The 15,119-nt window shown below is 40.9% G+C and overlaps 3 protein-coding genes across 4 annotated transcripts in view; 2 read left to right on the top strand and 1 right to left on the bottom strand.

Annotated features, from left to right (window-relative positions):
- Positions 1 to 1,012: 1,012 nt before the first annotated feature.
- Positions 1,013 to 8,518, bottom strand: klhl20 (kelch-like family member 20). 2 transcript variants are annotated; one of them, XM_071376081.1, is made up of 12 exons: positions 8,381 to 8,492; positions 7,694 to 7,757; positions 6,615 to 6,761; positions 5,755 to 6,328; positions 5,075 to 5,233; positions 4,387 to 4,597; positions 4,007 to 4,190; positions 3,625 to 3,768; positions 3,339 to 3,472; positions 2,757 to 2,965; positions 2,446 to 2,552; positions 1,013 to 2,344 (listed from the first exon to the last, which is right to left on the bottom strand). In XM_071376081.1, coding segments are annotated over exons 3-12 (1,809 nt in total). In that variant the 5' UTR covers positions 6,617 to 6,761; positions 7,694 to 7,757; positions 8,381 to 8,492; the 3' UTR covers positions 1,013 to 2,259. The 2 variants fall into 2 exon arrangements, with proteins under 2 accessions (XP_071232182.1, XP_071232181.1); XM_071376080.1 differs by lacking the exon at positions 6,615 to 6,761 and having other exon boundaries at positions 8,381 to 8,518.
- Positions 8,519 to 8,766: 248 nt separating this feature from the next.
- Positions 8,767 to 10,400, top strand: ankrd45 (ankyrin repeat domain 45). The gene is made up of 5 exons (XM_071376085.1): positions 8,767 to 9,097; positions 9,297 to 9,464; positions 9,718 to 9,812; positions 9,908 to 10,046; positions 10,227 to 10,400. Exons 1-5 carry the CDS (start codon positions 8,776 to 8,778, stop codon positions 10,256 to 10,258), a joined length of 756 nt encoding a protein of 251 aa, XP_071232186.1. The 5' UTR covers positions 8,767 to 8,775; the 3' UTR covers positions 10,259 to 10,400.
- Positions 10,401 to 11,047: 647 nt separating this feature from the next.
- LOC139559752 (ras GTPase-activating protein nGAP-like) overlaps positions 11,048 to 15,119 on the top strand; it is a 100,054-nt gene continuing 95,982 nt past the window's right edge. Inside the window, exon 1 of the mRNA XM_071376072.1 lies at positions 11,048 to 11,845. Coding sequence (XP_071232173.1) covers positions 11,719 to 11,845 — 127 coding nt within the window. The 5' untranslated portion in view covers positions 11,048 to 11,718. The remainder of the gene's footprint in view (positions 11,846 to 15,119) is intronic.

The following is a 15,119-nucleotide window of genomic DNA, read 5'->3' as shown; positions in this document are numbered from 1 at the left end:
GTAATCCTTCTAACCCCCCCCCCCCCCCCACCCCCCTTAAAAGAGTTAGATGCACTATTGTAAAGTGGTTGTTCCACTGGATATCATAAGGTGAATGCACCAATTTGTAAGTCGCTCTGGATAAGAGCGTCTGCTAAATGACTTAAATGTAAATGTAAATGGATAGAGTTTCAGCAGAACACATGATGAAATATGTTTATGCTCAATGGTAACATGGGATTTATATAGACATTAAAATGCTTCGAGTATCAAAATGCTTCGAGTATCACGGTAAAGCTGGTGCGTTTTAGTGCCTTAACCCCTTTTAAAACAGGCTTCTGGGTTTTTGCATTCGATTCGTCTATTTCTTCCGCGATTAACAGCGGCTGAGCTGGAGCTGTGTTTGTGAGACAAGGAAGACAGTTCTCACAAATGTCTGTAAAGTCTGAACGGTTTGACTACAAACTTATGACTCCACTATGAAACTCGAGATACCTACAAACATGCACTGTTTTGCTCACAAGCCACAAGAGTCGTTAGAAGGTAAAGGCTCTTCTACATAGATTGGACACCCCAGGACATAGTGTCTATAATACTGTAATAAGCTCACAGTTGCTACCACAAATTCTACACAGCTGTCACTGAATAGTTGGAGATTTATTTCCAACTGAGAAAACAATTTCTATACTTACAGCAATCTTATAAATTAATTTTCTATAAGGTTTTTGCTTGGTGAACCTTGTTTTCATTGACATTTGTGAATAAAACTCATAAATGCAACTGTTCAGGTCAAATTATTTTGTGTTCTACTTGTAGCCATGGTTGTCCTGAAAAGAAAATGGCAAAACACTTCAATGTGAGGCTAAATTTGAGGGCGTCGCAGGCAGATAAATGAAAGTAGTGTATTTCAGGTTTTTCACCCAGGGATTGGCTGGGTCGGGTCTGATAAGGTTAAGATGAAGTCATTTTTCAATTAAGCATATTACTGAATGTCCATCGATGTTTTGCATGCTCACCAAATAATAGGTTAAAATGCATAATACATCAACCGGTTTATTATTCCTTTGTAACTGCGTTTTAGATTAACGACAATGCAACTCATTCCTCAAGAATAATCTATAATAGATTAAAGTGCAAGACTGTCTCAGAAATGTGTCATATAATGTTAAACGCACAAGCGATGTGTCAAGGAGTTGCTCCTAAAATAATATCAACTGTTATCCAGCCTTAAATGGGCAATAACAATCTTGTATGAAACAGTTATATACACTGAGTATATAAAACATTAAGAACACCTGCTCATTCCTTTACATACTGACCAGGTGAATCCAGGTGAAGGCTCTTATTGATGTCACTTGTTAAATCCACTTCAATCAGTGTAGATGGGGGGGGGGGGGGGGGAACAGGATTTTTAAGATGTGAGAAATGGTTAGTGTATGTGTGCCATTCAGAGGGTGGAAAAGATAAAACATTTAAGTGCCTTCAAACATGGTATGGGGGGTGCAACTCATTATTAGGAAGGTGTTCCTAATACTTGGTATACTCAGTGTAATATTGTGTAAGCAGCACAGTGCTAACATCTTAGTCGGCCAACAATTGACCCCCAGTTGTGAATATAGAACTCCAGGTTATGCTCAGTGTCTACCTCCAATAAAAACAGCCAAAAAATAACATATTCTAAAATAATTATAATCACAGTGCATTCAATTTAGAGGAGATTCAAACAACTGCCTAACAAGTTCAACTATTCACAATCAAGATCAGGAGAAATAATGCGACCACATCCTACATTTTCAGTTAAACATCAGCTCTATTTGACGATTCTTCGTCATGCCCCATTTAATATTTAAATGTAAACTCAATGTTGGTATAGTATAACAGGTCACACAGCAAAAGTCTGAACTGTATCCTAAAGTGCAGCTGCATCATTCCATTTCAGTAACAGAAAAGGGGGAAATTAAGAGTTTGCCGCAGTGATGTCATAAATAATAGTTCCTCATGTGATTGATGCAGGCCAATTCAGTTGGTTCCTCTTGGCCTTGGCTGGCTTGGCGTGTCAAGTCATAATACAGGAATTACAGAATGGAGAGATGAACCATAGACTACTAGATGAGAAGCCTTCCAGAGTTGACACATCTTGTAGTCACTCAAGACTTTTCCTTGGCTTGCCAATTACACGGCTGTGGATAAGTTAAAGTTAATATAGTCTTCCTTCCTTGCATGATAAACAATGTTTCTTTCAGAGGCACAAGCGACGGTGAGGCCTTTAAACGGGTGGCGTTACCATATGTGGGATTCACAGTGAGTCATTTTGATAACACCAACCCCTCCTCCAAGTCGCCTGTAGTTCATTCCACCGTAGAGTCTGGAGGACAAGAAGAAAATGAATAACAGGTTCTCTCAGGTTCAACACAAGCACTCTTAGGGTAATACATCTTAAGTAATCTCTTGCATGCAGTTACCTACCTCCATGTGTTAGCGTCAGGATCATAGACCTCTATTGTTTTAAGATATGTTGTCCCGTCAAAGCCACCCACGGCCATTAACTGACCATTTACCACCGCTAGTCCAACCTGCAAGACAACCAATGCTCCAAACATCAACAGGTGAAAGCCAACGTTTGATTAATTTCCTATTCTTTCACACTTCATCTAGTTCATCCCAACAAAGTTGGTTAAATTACCTGATTTGATAGAAAGGTCTAACACATTGCCTGCTTATCCTAAAATAAAAGACCCAAACCAATCAAAAGTCAAATGTAAGAGATCCAGACTGACCCCACTACGCCTTGAAGTCATGGCTACAACAGGTGACCACTGGTTGGTCCTGGGGTTGTAGCGCTCGGCGCTGCTCAGCTCGGTGGTGTCGTCACGACCGCCTACAGAGTAGATCATATCCTGGTACACTGCACAGCCTAGGTGTTTCCTCCTGGTGCCCATGGGAGAGACGGTGTGCCAGCGGTTCTCTTGCGGATTGTACCTCTCCACTGTGCTCACAAATGAGCAGCGCAAACATGCATGGGTTAGGGGGGGGGTAGAGCAAGGTCATATTCATTAGGGTACACCATAGCAAAACGTAGCAAGAAAACAAAACAAAAACAAGTGTTTTTTACTGAACAAGTTCAGGTGGTCCCTCCCTGTTTCAGTCAGTCTTCTTCCATTTGGTGCCTAACTAATACGATAAAGATCTCTGTAGGAAACTTTGTGGGCATTTATGTGATTCTAGGATCGCTTTTCTTAGGATCTCTAAAGCTTCTCATGTGACTTATAAGTAGAAATAAATAAAGTAGTATACACCCTTTTAGTGATGTGCTGACCAATGAAAGCTACTGTACTGTTTCCTAAGTAATTCATATGTACCTGTATTGAGAGGGGACGTGCCATCAGAGCCTCCCACCGCATAGAGGAAGCCCCCCAGTACAGCCACGGCTACACCCAGGCGCCTGGTGCTCATCGAGGCCACGCGTGTCCATTTGTTCTCCTTGGGGTCATATCTGCAACAGATCATGCATACAGTCAGATTACTCAGAGGAGTCAGCTTTCTGTGATATTTTAGGATGCATGTAAAAATGTTTATTATAATACTTTTAGTACTGCAAGATGATTTGTCTTTGCCTCAGCATGATAGAACACACTGTATAGTCACCTTTCAACAATGTTGAGACACGATACTCCATCTTGGCCCCCTACTGCGTACAGATACCCTCCCAGGACAGCCACACCCACACTGGTCCTGCACGTGCTGGTGGGAGCCACATCACTACTCCACTGATTGGTCTTGGGGTCATACCTGTTGTGGAGAGTGATTTCAGTACAGTAAGATAAGGAGGTTAAACAATGGAAGGAAGATAAGCCTCTTGATAAGATCTGGCAGGTGTTCCAATATTTCCTATTTAGTGCACTACTTTGACCAGAACACTATATACAGTAGGGGACATAGTGTCATTTGGGATGAGGCCCTATAAATAAACATTAACGAGGTGGTGACACGTGGACATTGTTTTAGAAACAGGGAAGGAAATGTTAACCTCTCCACACTGTTGAGATATGAGGACCCGTCATGGCCGCCGACAGCATAGAGAAGATCATCAAGGACACTGACCCCCACTCCACAGCGCCTCTTACTCATGGAAGCCACCATGCGCCACTCGTTGGTCTGTGGGTCATATCGCTCCACACTGGAAATGGCATCCCCACTGCACCACCCTCCAACTTCGGATATGAAAGAGGAAATAAAACACTTTGTAGGACTTCTAACCCTACCCTTTGGAATATTTTGTATATTCAATGGACAACATGTTGGCCAAACTAGGCATGACTGTTATTTTGAAAACCTTTTATAAGCAGATGTGATCAGACACACGTACTGAAAGAATGCTGTAATGTTAAACAGTTTTAAGACACTAACCTGCAAACAGCACTTCTCCACAGCGGATGGGCTTCCGGGGCCGTGTTCTTGGCCCTTGCATTAGAGGTCGCTCTTGGGGCAAGAGGAGGTAGTTCTTTGCCTCATCAACCAGGTCTCTGCACTCCTCATCACTTTTGATGAGAGGGTCTGATCCCACCGTTCCCACCAGAAATTTAGGGCTCAGAAGAGGAAGACGAACGTGCTGGAGCACCTACAACCAGAAAACATATCCTGAATCAATGACTTACCAGGTCGATAAACACACGTTCGGTTTCACACTGTCGCTAGTCTTATGTCTTACATTTCCTTTCTGAATTAAAACTAAAATGTGTATAAAGTTTGAGTAATGGAAAACAACATTCTATCTCATACTATGAACTGATCAAGTGTTTACACAGCAGCTATCACCTGAACTGATCAAGTGTTTACACAGCAGCTATCACCTGAACTGATCAAGTGTTTACACAGCAGCTATCACCTGAACTGATCAAGTGTTTACACAGCAGCTATCACCTGAACTGATCAAGTGTTTACACAGCAGCTATCACCTGAACTGATCAAGTGTTTACACAGCAGCTATCACCTGAACTGATCAAGTGTTTACACAGCAGCTATCACCTGAACTGATCAAGTGTTTACACAGCAGCTATCACCTGAACTGATCAAGTGTTTACACAGCAGCTATCACCTGTGGCAGCTGTGGCCGGCGCTCCTGAATGCTGTATTTGACCCAGGCCATGACTGCGTTGAAAACCTGCTCTTCACTTCGCACATTCAGTTCATCGCTGGAGATAATGTCTATCAGCTGGTTGGCTGGAAGCAGCATGAACTCCTCACTCTCCATCACCTGAGGGAAAAGTAAGCAAAATTACTTCAGTCATCCTTTCATCAGTTGAAACCTGTTAAAAGCCCACAAAAAAGACAGGGGCTGTGCTCAAAAGAATGATGAATGGTAAGGCAGTAAAGTTAAACCGGCAGCAGCATCTAATTCACATTTGAAAATTCTGAAAGATCAACGGCAATTATTTCCTGAGGATACAAATAACATGAGGATTTAAATTCATAGAAATACTAAACTGGGTGTGAAAAAAAAATTGACAATGTAGAAAAGAGATTAGCCTAACTTTATTGCCAGACTGTGGGGCTAAAATTAGACTCTCTCTGGAGTTCAATAACGGGTAACCAATGTGGATTTTCAAATTAATAGCTAAACTAAGTGACTAACTAATCCTAAAACAAAAATGTCCTTCTTATAAGCAGAGGTAAGACAAGCTAAATTTTCTAAATAATAAAATAAACAGATTCAAGAGTGTGCCTCAGAGAGTGAGTGCACAGACTCACATGTATGCAAAAGAGAGACCACCTCACCTCTTGAAAGTTGTGCTGTGTAAACTTGTCAGCTATCCGCAGCAGCTCGCGGCAGGAGTGGGTGTCAGCAAATGCACGGATACCCAGGCAATTGGAGGGGTCCAACTGACGCTTGAGAAACTCACAGCAAGCCTCCTGAATCTCGGCCAGTTGTAACAGACAAGCGGCGGGCAGCAGCGTCTGCACGTTGCCCTCCTCTACAGTAACCTGCGAGGTGTAGGCAAAGTCAATGAGAAGCTCCATGGCCCGCTCGTCAATGTCCCGGATCACAACCTCAGTCTGACGACTCTCAGCCAGCTCGCCTGTGAACATGGCCCTGAAGTAAGGGCTGCAGGCCGACAGGATCACCCGGTGGGCATATATCTTTTTGGCGCCGACCACCAACACGACATCACACAGTTCCCTGTGCTTGCGTAGCAGATTGATGACCTCTAACGTCTGGCGAGGGTGCTTGTCCGACACATAGGGCATGCGTGCCGGCTGGGGCACACCCTCTGGGAGCTTGTTGGGGTCACCCAGTGTGCAGCGTGCGGTGATGTCCATTCCGGTATTGTCTGGGCGTGCACTTGTACCCCTGCAGAACAGACACATAAAGCCAGAGATCAGGGATAAACATCCACAATCCAACACTGATTTATCATAAAAAACAGCCACCACAAAACCTAATCAAAGGTAATAATTGGTCTTGTTGGTACTGTCAATGTTGGTATTGGTGGGAGCCAGAATCAAAGACATAATAGCCTAATTCCTTAAGCTAAAGAGACATCAGCTATGTCTGAACTATGGACAGTTGAGGTCTATATGTGAAAGAACCAAGTACCAAGACAGAAACATCCCCTTTCAACTAGGCTATGACTTACATTGTCTACAGTGCAATCCAAGGCCTCTTCAGTTGGCATCTGTTATCCCCCGAGCAACTGCCTGAGCAATTCTTGTTGCCAAACAGTAATCAACTCTTCCAATTATAGCTCAATTTGCAGTGGCAACAGGAGACTTTCTCTGACCTCCTACACAATGTAAATAGAGCATAGGCTACTACACAGAACAAATGAGGACTGTCTTTCAAATCTAGTTCTACAGGAGGTCCAAGGTACATCAATACTTACCGGGCTAAATAAGGTCTTTCTTCAAAAAAAAGTTGATTCTACGTGGATGAATTCGTCAAACCACAAAGACTCAAATTGGCCTTGAAACATGGGGCCACAGCTGTTTGGGTATTGATGCAAGTGATACTGGCTACAGGCCTAGCACTCCCAGTTTCACCAACCCCTAGCTGGGTTCTCATCTCTGTGGAGTTGGGTTGCAACGTCTGTCGGCGGAGTGTACCTCCGACTACATGGAGTTGCTGTCAGTTGATAGGAGGAAACAGCCAGTGGTTGCATTTGATATAAGTTTCATTAAAAAAGTATAGATTTCAGCAAACATTGAAAGGCAATCAGCTACAGAAGACAAACATAGGGGCACCACAAGGGTTTAAGAATGATAGTTTTATAAGTATCGACTGACAGCGACTTGATGTAGTCGGAGGTTCAGACCGGCCACATTTGTTTCCACTCAACTCCATTGATGTGATGTAGATTGTTGAGTTGAGAAAAACTTGTCTTACCAACCCCAAGACACCTCACTGGTTTGGGGTCATTTCCAAATAATCATAGGTGAAGCATCCTACTCCACTTATATAATAGAAGCATACAGAACTCAACCCCCATTCATTTTGATCATATTACATTTTTATACATGTTGATGACGATTTCCAGCAAACCTAGCCTACATAATAATAAAAAACAGCCACCCTGAAATTTCTATAATTTGTCATATAGAATAATTAACTAAACGAGGACACAATTGTCATTGGATGTCAAAGGTTGAGCATGTATTTTTAACAGAATGAGATTTAAACATTTAAGCCACACACAAAAAAACTAAAGTCATCACATACCTGCGCATTGGCTTTCCGTCCATGCACAGAAAAACAACCTTTGGTCCCACAACTTTTTGCCAACCTTTGTGAATGGAAAAACAAAGGAGGGATAAGTTCCAATTTATTATAAGGAGGAATGTTAGCACACACAAGCCACTACTACTGTAACATACAGGGGGAAAAACACACTGTGTTTCCCATATTGAGGTTACCATGATATGCAAGTAATGACTAGTCAGACAACTAGCTTGAAAAATGTGTACCCTATTCGAAATGTCTTGGTAGATAGCTGACCAGCTAACAGGCCGATAGGCTAATAGCTAGGTACTGTTGATCCAGATGAGATTGAAATCTAACTACTGTAGCTAACAAACTAGAAAAACAAGCTACTATTAGACAAAGACTCAAACTAAGCTAGGAAATAACCAACGCTTACTAGCTTGCTAATTGTTATATTTAGAGGGCTATGTAGCTAGCAGACTGCATTTCATTTAAAAAAAAAGATATCTCGCTAACATCGAATGTTAGCATTTAGCAAGCTAGCTGGATACTCTAGTCAACTTTCAGGAAAGCAGCTAACGTTAGCTAGCCGCCTCCTGCTAGAGCTAACGGTCTGGCTAGGTTAGCTAACCACAAATATTTTCCATGGAGAAATGCTATCGTTACTGGATCAAGAAAAGATGCAGGTCGAAAACAAATACTTACCTTATATTTCCATTCGAACGTCTAGCAAAGTGACAGATCGCCAATATTTCAAAAGCTACATTGCAGAATCACAAGCTACGCTTTCTTTAGACATTCCATAAAATTACAATCGACAGGAAATGTGCATTGTTGTGTATTTCAGCGCAAGGTCCCCCCTCGGAACGATTATTGGCTGGTGTTCTACTAGCACATAGTTCCGATGTGCGCATTGCACAGGAAAACACAAGAATTAGTAAATGTTTGTGGGGATTATACACTTTCCACGTCTTTTTTGTGTGTATATAACGTTGCACTTTCCACACCAATCAAATTACAAAAAGACAATACAGGTAGTCATCCTTTCCTTTTAAGGATTGGTGTTAGCAGGGAAGGATAAAGGAGTGACCCTTGTATCCATGGAAACAATACGTGTAATTTATTTATCTAGCAAAACTACTTTGCCAATGAACCAGAGCATACTACGCTATACCAGAACAATGCAGTCAATTGAAGAAAATGCTGTATTTCACTATGCTTTGACTGGAGACATCGAAGGTCTACAAAAACATTTGGAAAACGAGTGCCTTTCTGGCAATGAAGAGCCACCGGAGGATTTGTTCTGGGAAAAGGATGAAATGGGTAGAAATGCACTTTTCATTGCATGTATGCTGGGAAGAAGCACCACTGTGCGGGAACTTTTGAAGCATGGAGCTCATGTTAACGAGTGTACTGCAAGAGGTAAGTGTTCCAAGTTCCAACAATAGAATTGGAACTATACTACTTGGTGTACACACACACACACACACACACACACACACACACACACACACACACACACACACACACACACACACACACACACACACATTAAACATCAAAGGATCACATCTCTAGTAATAATACACAATACCATGGTCATTTTGATTTTCAAATACAGGTTATTCCCCACTGCATTGTGCAGCTCTCTGGGGCCAGCTTGAGACAGTGAAAACTTTGGTGGAACTTGGTGCTGACATGCAGGCGAAGAACTTCCGCAGGGAGAGAGCCATGGAAGTTGCCTCCCGTTATTCTAAAATGGATTGTGCAGGATATCTTACTTGGGCAGGTGAGATAGAATGAAAGTATGAGAGTCAGGCACTTGTATACGCTTCAGGATGAGGCCAGTGTGTGTGTGTGTGTGTGTGTGTGTGTGTGTGTGTGTGTGTGTGTGTGTGTGTGTGTGTGTGTGTGTGTGTGTGTGTGTGTGTGAGAGAGAGAGAGAGAGAGAGCGATAGATAGATGAGATATATGAGATACACTTCCTTTCATAGCATGTGCTGCATGTAAACATAATTATTAACATGATTATTACACTCCAGAGGCTAAGCAGGACTTGCAGTCCTACATAACACATGTGAGAGACACCATTGCTGACCCAGAGAAGGTTCAAGGGAAACTCAACAAGGAGGATAAGGTAACACAATTACATTAACTCAATAAACTATTATACTCCCAGTAGACATCTCCCTCTCTTGTCCTTTTTTACAACAATTTTTTCTCGCTACCTAGATCATATGTACAAACACCTGCTCAGTAAAGTCGGATTGGATCCAGAATGCCAAGAACCCATCTATCCAAGACTTCATTGAGCAGAGGAGACATATTGAGGACATTATTATCCCCATTCTGTCCAAGCTCACGACTCAACGTGAGTATGACTATCAAATGATTTTGTGCAGGATCGTAATTCAAGTCTATCTACACAGCACATTATGCATCCTAGATGTGTTATATTGGAAACCTATTCTACCCACTTTGACATTGTGTGGATGTATACTGACTGAATATCTATGACTTGAGAGTGATGCATTTTTATTTCTATTTGCAGCTGAAGTCACAGCTAAAGCAAGCAAAAACTGAAGATAAACAATGTGTCACAATCAAATATGCTCAAAGAGTCCAGAGAAAGTCTAAAACGGTTAAACTGACCAAAGTGGAATTTATCAACCATTGCATGTACTATCAAAATATTTTAAATAATAAAATATCAGAACCACCATAATTTATCATGTGTGCATTGTCTTTGCAAGTTAACAGATCACTGGGTTGATGACTGGGATTATGATTTTGAGGTGGAATTCTCAACAGACTGAGAAAACTATACTTACCACAGTGGGGAGACATAGTACACAGTTTGGTGTTATGAGAAGTCTGAGTGAAAAGACATAAAACAATGGTTTATATACATAATTGATATAAGCATGTATAAGACATGCTGAAAGTAGTATGTAATCTATTGATGATATAAATTATAAAACTAGCAATAACATAATTGAGGTATGGTAGTTTAATTCACTCACTTGAAGACAATTTTGCATATTTTAAATGGTAATCAAATAAGACAATTAGCTAGGTATCAAATAGAAAATTAGTTGCTGCACCGTTATGGTTTTATTAGTGAAATAGTATATTCAATTGCGGCCTACATCAGACCTATATTTGCAATGTTAATACAATTCAAATGTGTCCCATTGCTGGAGTCTATAGTTCAAAGATTTCTAATAATTTACAAAAAATCTGTTCATAATATATGCACATCATAGACGCTTCTAAATAATTGTTCTTACTCTTGTTCATGTGGAATCTGACACAGCAGGGCACACCCCTTTGCCTTGAACCCATGCGTAAACGATTGGCTCTGTGATCCTCTGCTCTCTCCTGGATCCCAATAATCTTGCGCTGGCATGCGATAGAAGTGGAAATTTGGGTTTGGATAATAAATGTGACCCCCATGGAAGAGGGAAGAGAAACCTAACCTCGTGAGTACCTGTTCGAGTATTCAAGAATGGGCGAATCATTGACGTCACGGCTGCACAAACTTATTTGGCTACCTAAACATTTGCTTGGAATAACAAGGGGATAGTACAAGACGTTCGGGACTTTTTCTGCGCGTGGTCCTGTTGGAGCAGTACTATACCTCTCATCGCTGGGGAAAGGAGGATATGCGAACAAGACCGTTGGCGACTATGTCAACAGTGTTGCTATCAATAGCTAAAAACTGTATTGTTACCACTAGACTGCAATACAATGTTGATTGCTAGCCCGCAGTAAGTAGTATGAAAGAAAACATGATGGTAGGGCTTTCGTCTAACTAGCTAGAACGCTAGTTTATACCAAACAATGAAATAGCTAGCGCGAGCTAGTAAACGCGAGCAAACTTAGCCCGGTTAAACTGTAATGTTTTGACATAAAGCGAACTCACCAGCAGTTAAATTAAGTAGTTAACGTAATTGCTTCCTTTTGAGGATTAACGTTACGTTGTGGACTTTCCGATTTGGACACAGTTTCTACTTGGAAGTTATTGGAAAGGTGATTCTAGTATGCAGACCGACTTAGTCACAGGCGACGTGGATTCTCTTCATGGTGGACTTATTTCCTTGGATCCAGTGGTGGACCGAATCCTGCGGGATTCTTTATGTCAGCAACAAGGATGGGTGCGCGTATATGGTAAGATGGACAGCCAATTTTCAAAGCTTCTTCATAACTGCATTGTGCACTGAGGTGAGAAATGTTCTGTGCATTTTGACATCTAAAAATCCTATTCCAACGTTGCCATATAACATCAGTGTCATGGTTGGAAAAAATGGCACATGGCTTAAGGGAACAAGCATCTACTTCCCAGTAACCATAGACATAATTTACCCCATATATAATATGACACCATTGGTTGACCGTATTGTGCGATTATGTACATTGGCTTTGCTCGATCATGCCACAGTAAGTATAATTTGAGTAGTTGCCATTGCACTGGTGCATATTTGCCACCCAACAGAAGGATATCCAACTTCCTACTTTATTTCATATTTGTTTAAGGTGAGTCATGATGGAGAGATTGAATTACATATTTTTGTCAAGTGGCTAGAACACACGAAAGGCTCTTTAAGAATTCCATGTGCATCATATGTCCAAAAAATGAAATATAGCAACAGCCAAAGATAAATGAAGGTCATTTCTTCTTCTTGACATTCTTTCAATTCATATGAAATCATAGGTCTGAGCAGTAGCCTAATATCCAATACTTTGCATGCTTATTTCCAAAGCCCCATCATAGACTACACACAGAACATACATAAAAAGCTGTTAATTTAACAGTAACACTTCTATATTATCAGTGGACAATTCACGCCACTACCACCAGTAATGGGGGATTTTCAGGCACCTTATTATGTATCTACATGAATAAGTTAGATCCTATTGTTGGGGCTGGATGATGAGCAGTAGGAATTGACAAGGTGATGTATGTGAGTTTTGACCCTCTGAAAATGACATTCCTCACTGGTGAACATGTAGCTAATAGGATTGCAGCATTACCACCACTATGCAATATGGTTGTGACTTGTGATCAGAGGAAGATGAGCGCATAATGTAATTGCTCTTAGCTGGTGTTAATTTACTGGCCTAATTAATTGCAATGCTATTTATTGATTACATGTCTTTACGTCCAGGCAGGGTTTGATCTAAGAATTGCTAGCTACATTTGAACTGATGTGCCTTTGTAGCCTACATCCTGTGGTCATGTTTACATAAACATTTGTCATTTAGCAGACGCTCTTATCCAGAGCGACTTACAGTAGTGAGTGGATGCATTTTCATTTTTACTGGTTCCCCGTGGAAATCAAACCCACAACCCTGGCATTGCAAATGCCATTCCCTACCAACTGAGCCACACAGGACCAATAGGCAGGGACTGTTGTCATGGTAGCTCACTCACTTCGATGAATAGAAAGGGATGCTCAATAATATTATGCTTAGACAAAACATCCTTTGCTTTCCGCTACTGTATTTTCTTCAATGTTTTTATCGTTTTTTGATAAGCTTGGATTCCGTTCTGTATTGTTTTCTCTTGATGTTTGCATCCATAAATTATTTTTCACAATTAGTCTAGGCCTGCATTGGATTTGCATTTCCTTGGTCATGCTATAAGCTACCTAGAGCTACTTTGGGTAATTGAACTGTAATGACATGTATAGACTGGATTGATTTCTAGGGTTTTTCCTGCTCCTCTCTCTCAAATTATTATTGAAGGGTCGTTCCACCTCAAAAAGCCCAAGAAAGGGGATTTCGACACCCACCATCTCAGATTGCCCTGATATTGTTTCTGTTAGGAACAGATAAGATTAGCATTCCTGCAACATTATTATTATTATATATTTTTTAAACCTTTATTTAACCAGGTAGGCTAGTTGAGAACAAGTTCTCATTTACAACTGCGACCTGGCCAAGATAAGCAAAGCAGTGCCACACAAACAACAACACAGTTACACATGGAATAAACAAACATACAGTCAATAACACAATAGAAAAAGTCTATATACAGTGTGTAAATGAGGTAAGATTTTACTGAAATATAATTTGATTTCTGAGAAATTAAGATAATCGATTGCAAATGTACCATTTTAGTTGATAGAATTCATATAATATTCAGTAAATATAGTATCAAACATCTGATTTGGACCAAACTTTTTTTTCTAGCATTGAGTTAGACATGAGAAATCCAAAGAAATTGTCAAAAGCCCCCTCATGGATCTGACTCGCACCCCACGCCGATCCCACCCAACAACGAGTATACAGTATCAGTTCTCTATGTCTGACAAGTAGTATGGAGCTGCGGCTCTGGAGTATTGTGTATTCATTCTACATAATGTATTCCCAGTGAATTTGGTGATTTAAAAAAAAATAAAAAAAAATCTTCCTGTTCAGATAAAGGAGTCATTGAAGTTAGGTTTATGTCCTATCCTACATTCTAAAATTACCAGGTTCTGACCACTAGATGGTGTTGTTCCAGGTTACAAAGGACATTTTGGTTTCCTTACCCTGTATTCGATCTATGGACAAGGTTGACAGAAATCCATGCTTTGGTTTTGTTGTCCACTGTTTCGAATGCTAACTGTCTAGCATTTGTGGCACAAATCTAGTGCAAGTCAATGGTACCTATATTAGCATTTTCACACTTCATGTCCAAATCACCCTAAAGTATAAAACAATCGATTGTGTAACTCAATGATGATTTGGATATGAAGTGTGAAAATGCTAATAAAGGTACCAGTGACTTCCATTGGACTTGTGCCACAAATGCAAAAAATTGAAGTGGTCAGAAACAAACCAAAGCATGGGTTGCTGTCATACCTTGTCCATAAACTGCTTACAGGCTAAGGAAACCCAATATGTATAAAAATATACTACCTAATAGCAGGAACATTTCCATCTAGTGGTTTGAAATGGTTATTATCAGAATGTAGGATGGGACATAAACCTAACAACTTTAATTACTAATTTCCATGAACAGGGGAGAAAAACATCACCAAATTCACTGAGAATACATTACACAGAATGAAGAAACAATACGCTGAGCCGCAGATCCATACAATTTGTTAGACATAGAGAACTGTATGCTCATTGGTGTGGGCGGTCCGTGGGTGGCTTTTTGGCATTTTCTTTGCATTCCTCATGTCTTACTTATTGTTAGAAAAACATTGGTCCAAATCGGATGTTAGTGTAACAGTTTAGCTTCCGTCCCTTTCCTCTCCCCTACCTGGGCTCGAACCAGGGACCCTCTGCACACAACGACAACAGCCAGCCTCGAAGCATCGTTACCCATCGCTCCACAAAAGCCGCGGGCCTTGCAGAGCAAGGGGAACAACTACTTCAAGGTCTCAGAGCGAGTGACGTCACCGATTGAAACGCTATTAGCGCGCACCCCGCTAACTAGCTAGCCATTTCA

This window comes from Salvelinus alpinus, chromosome 30, assembly GCF_045679555.1.
Source record: "Salvelinus alpinus chromosome 30, SLU_Salpinus.1, whole genome shotgun sequence".
Classification (NCBI taxonomy): domain Eukaryota; kingdom Metazoa; phylum Chordata; class Actinopteri; order Salmoniformes; family Salmonidae; genus Salvelinus; species Salvelinus alpinus.
This window is presented reverse-complemented; position numbering and strand designations above follow the sequence as displayed.

What these genes read in the sequence shown, in the direction of transcription:
- ankrd45 (XM_071376085.1), top strand. Translation starts at nt 8,776, where the DNA reads ATGGAAACAATACGTGTAATTTATTTATCTAGCAAAACTACTTTGCCA. An exon ending in AGGATATCTTACTTGGGCAG is followed by an intron (nt 9,465 to 9,717) that starts GTGAGATAGAAT and finishes ATTACACTCCAG; the next exon opens with AGGCTAAGCAGGACTTGCAG. An exon ending in GTCCAAGCTCACGACTCAAC is followed by an intron (nt 10,047 to 10,226) that starts GTGAGTATGACT and finishes TTCTATTTGCAG; the next exon opens with CTGAAGTCACAGCTAAAGCA.
- klhl20 (XM_071376080.1), bottom strand. Translation starts at nt 7,716, where the DNA reads ATGGACGGAAAGCCAATGCGCAG. An exon ending in TATCTCAACAGTGTGGAGAG is followed by an intron (nt 3,769 to 4,006) that starts GTTAACATTTCC and finishes TCTCCACAACAG; the next exon opens with GTATGACCCCAAGACCAATC. An exon ending in TGTCTCAACATTGTTGAAAG is followed by an intron (nt 3,473 to 3,624) that starts GTGACTATACAG and finishes GATCTGTTGCAG; the next exon opens with ATATGACCCCAAGGAGAACA.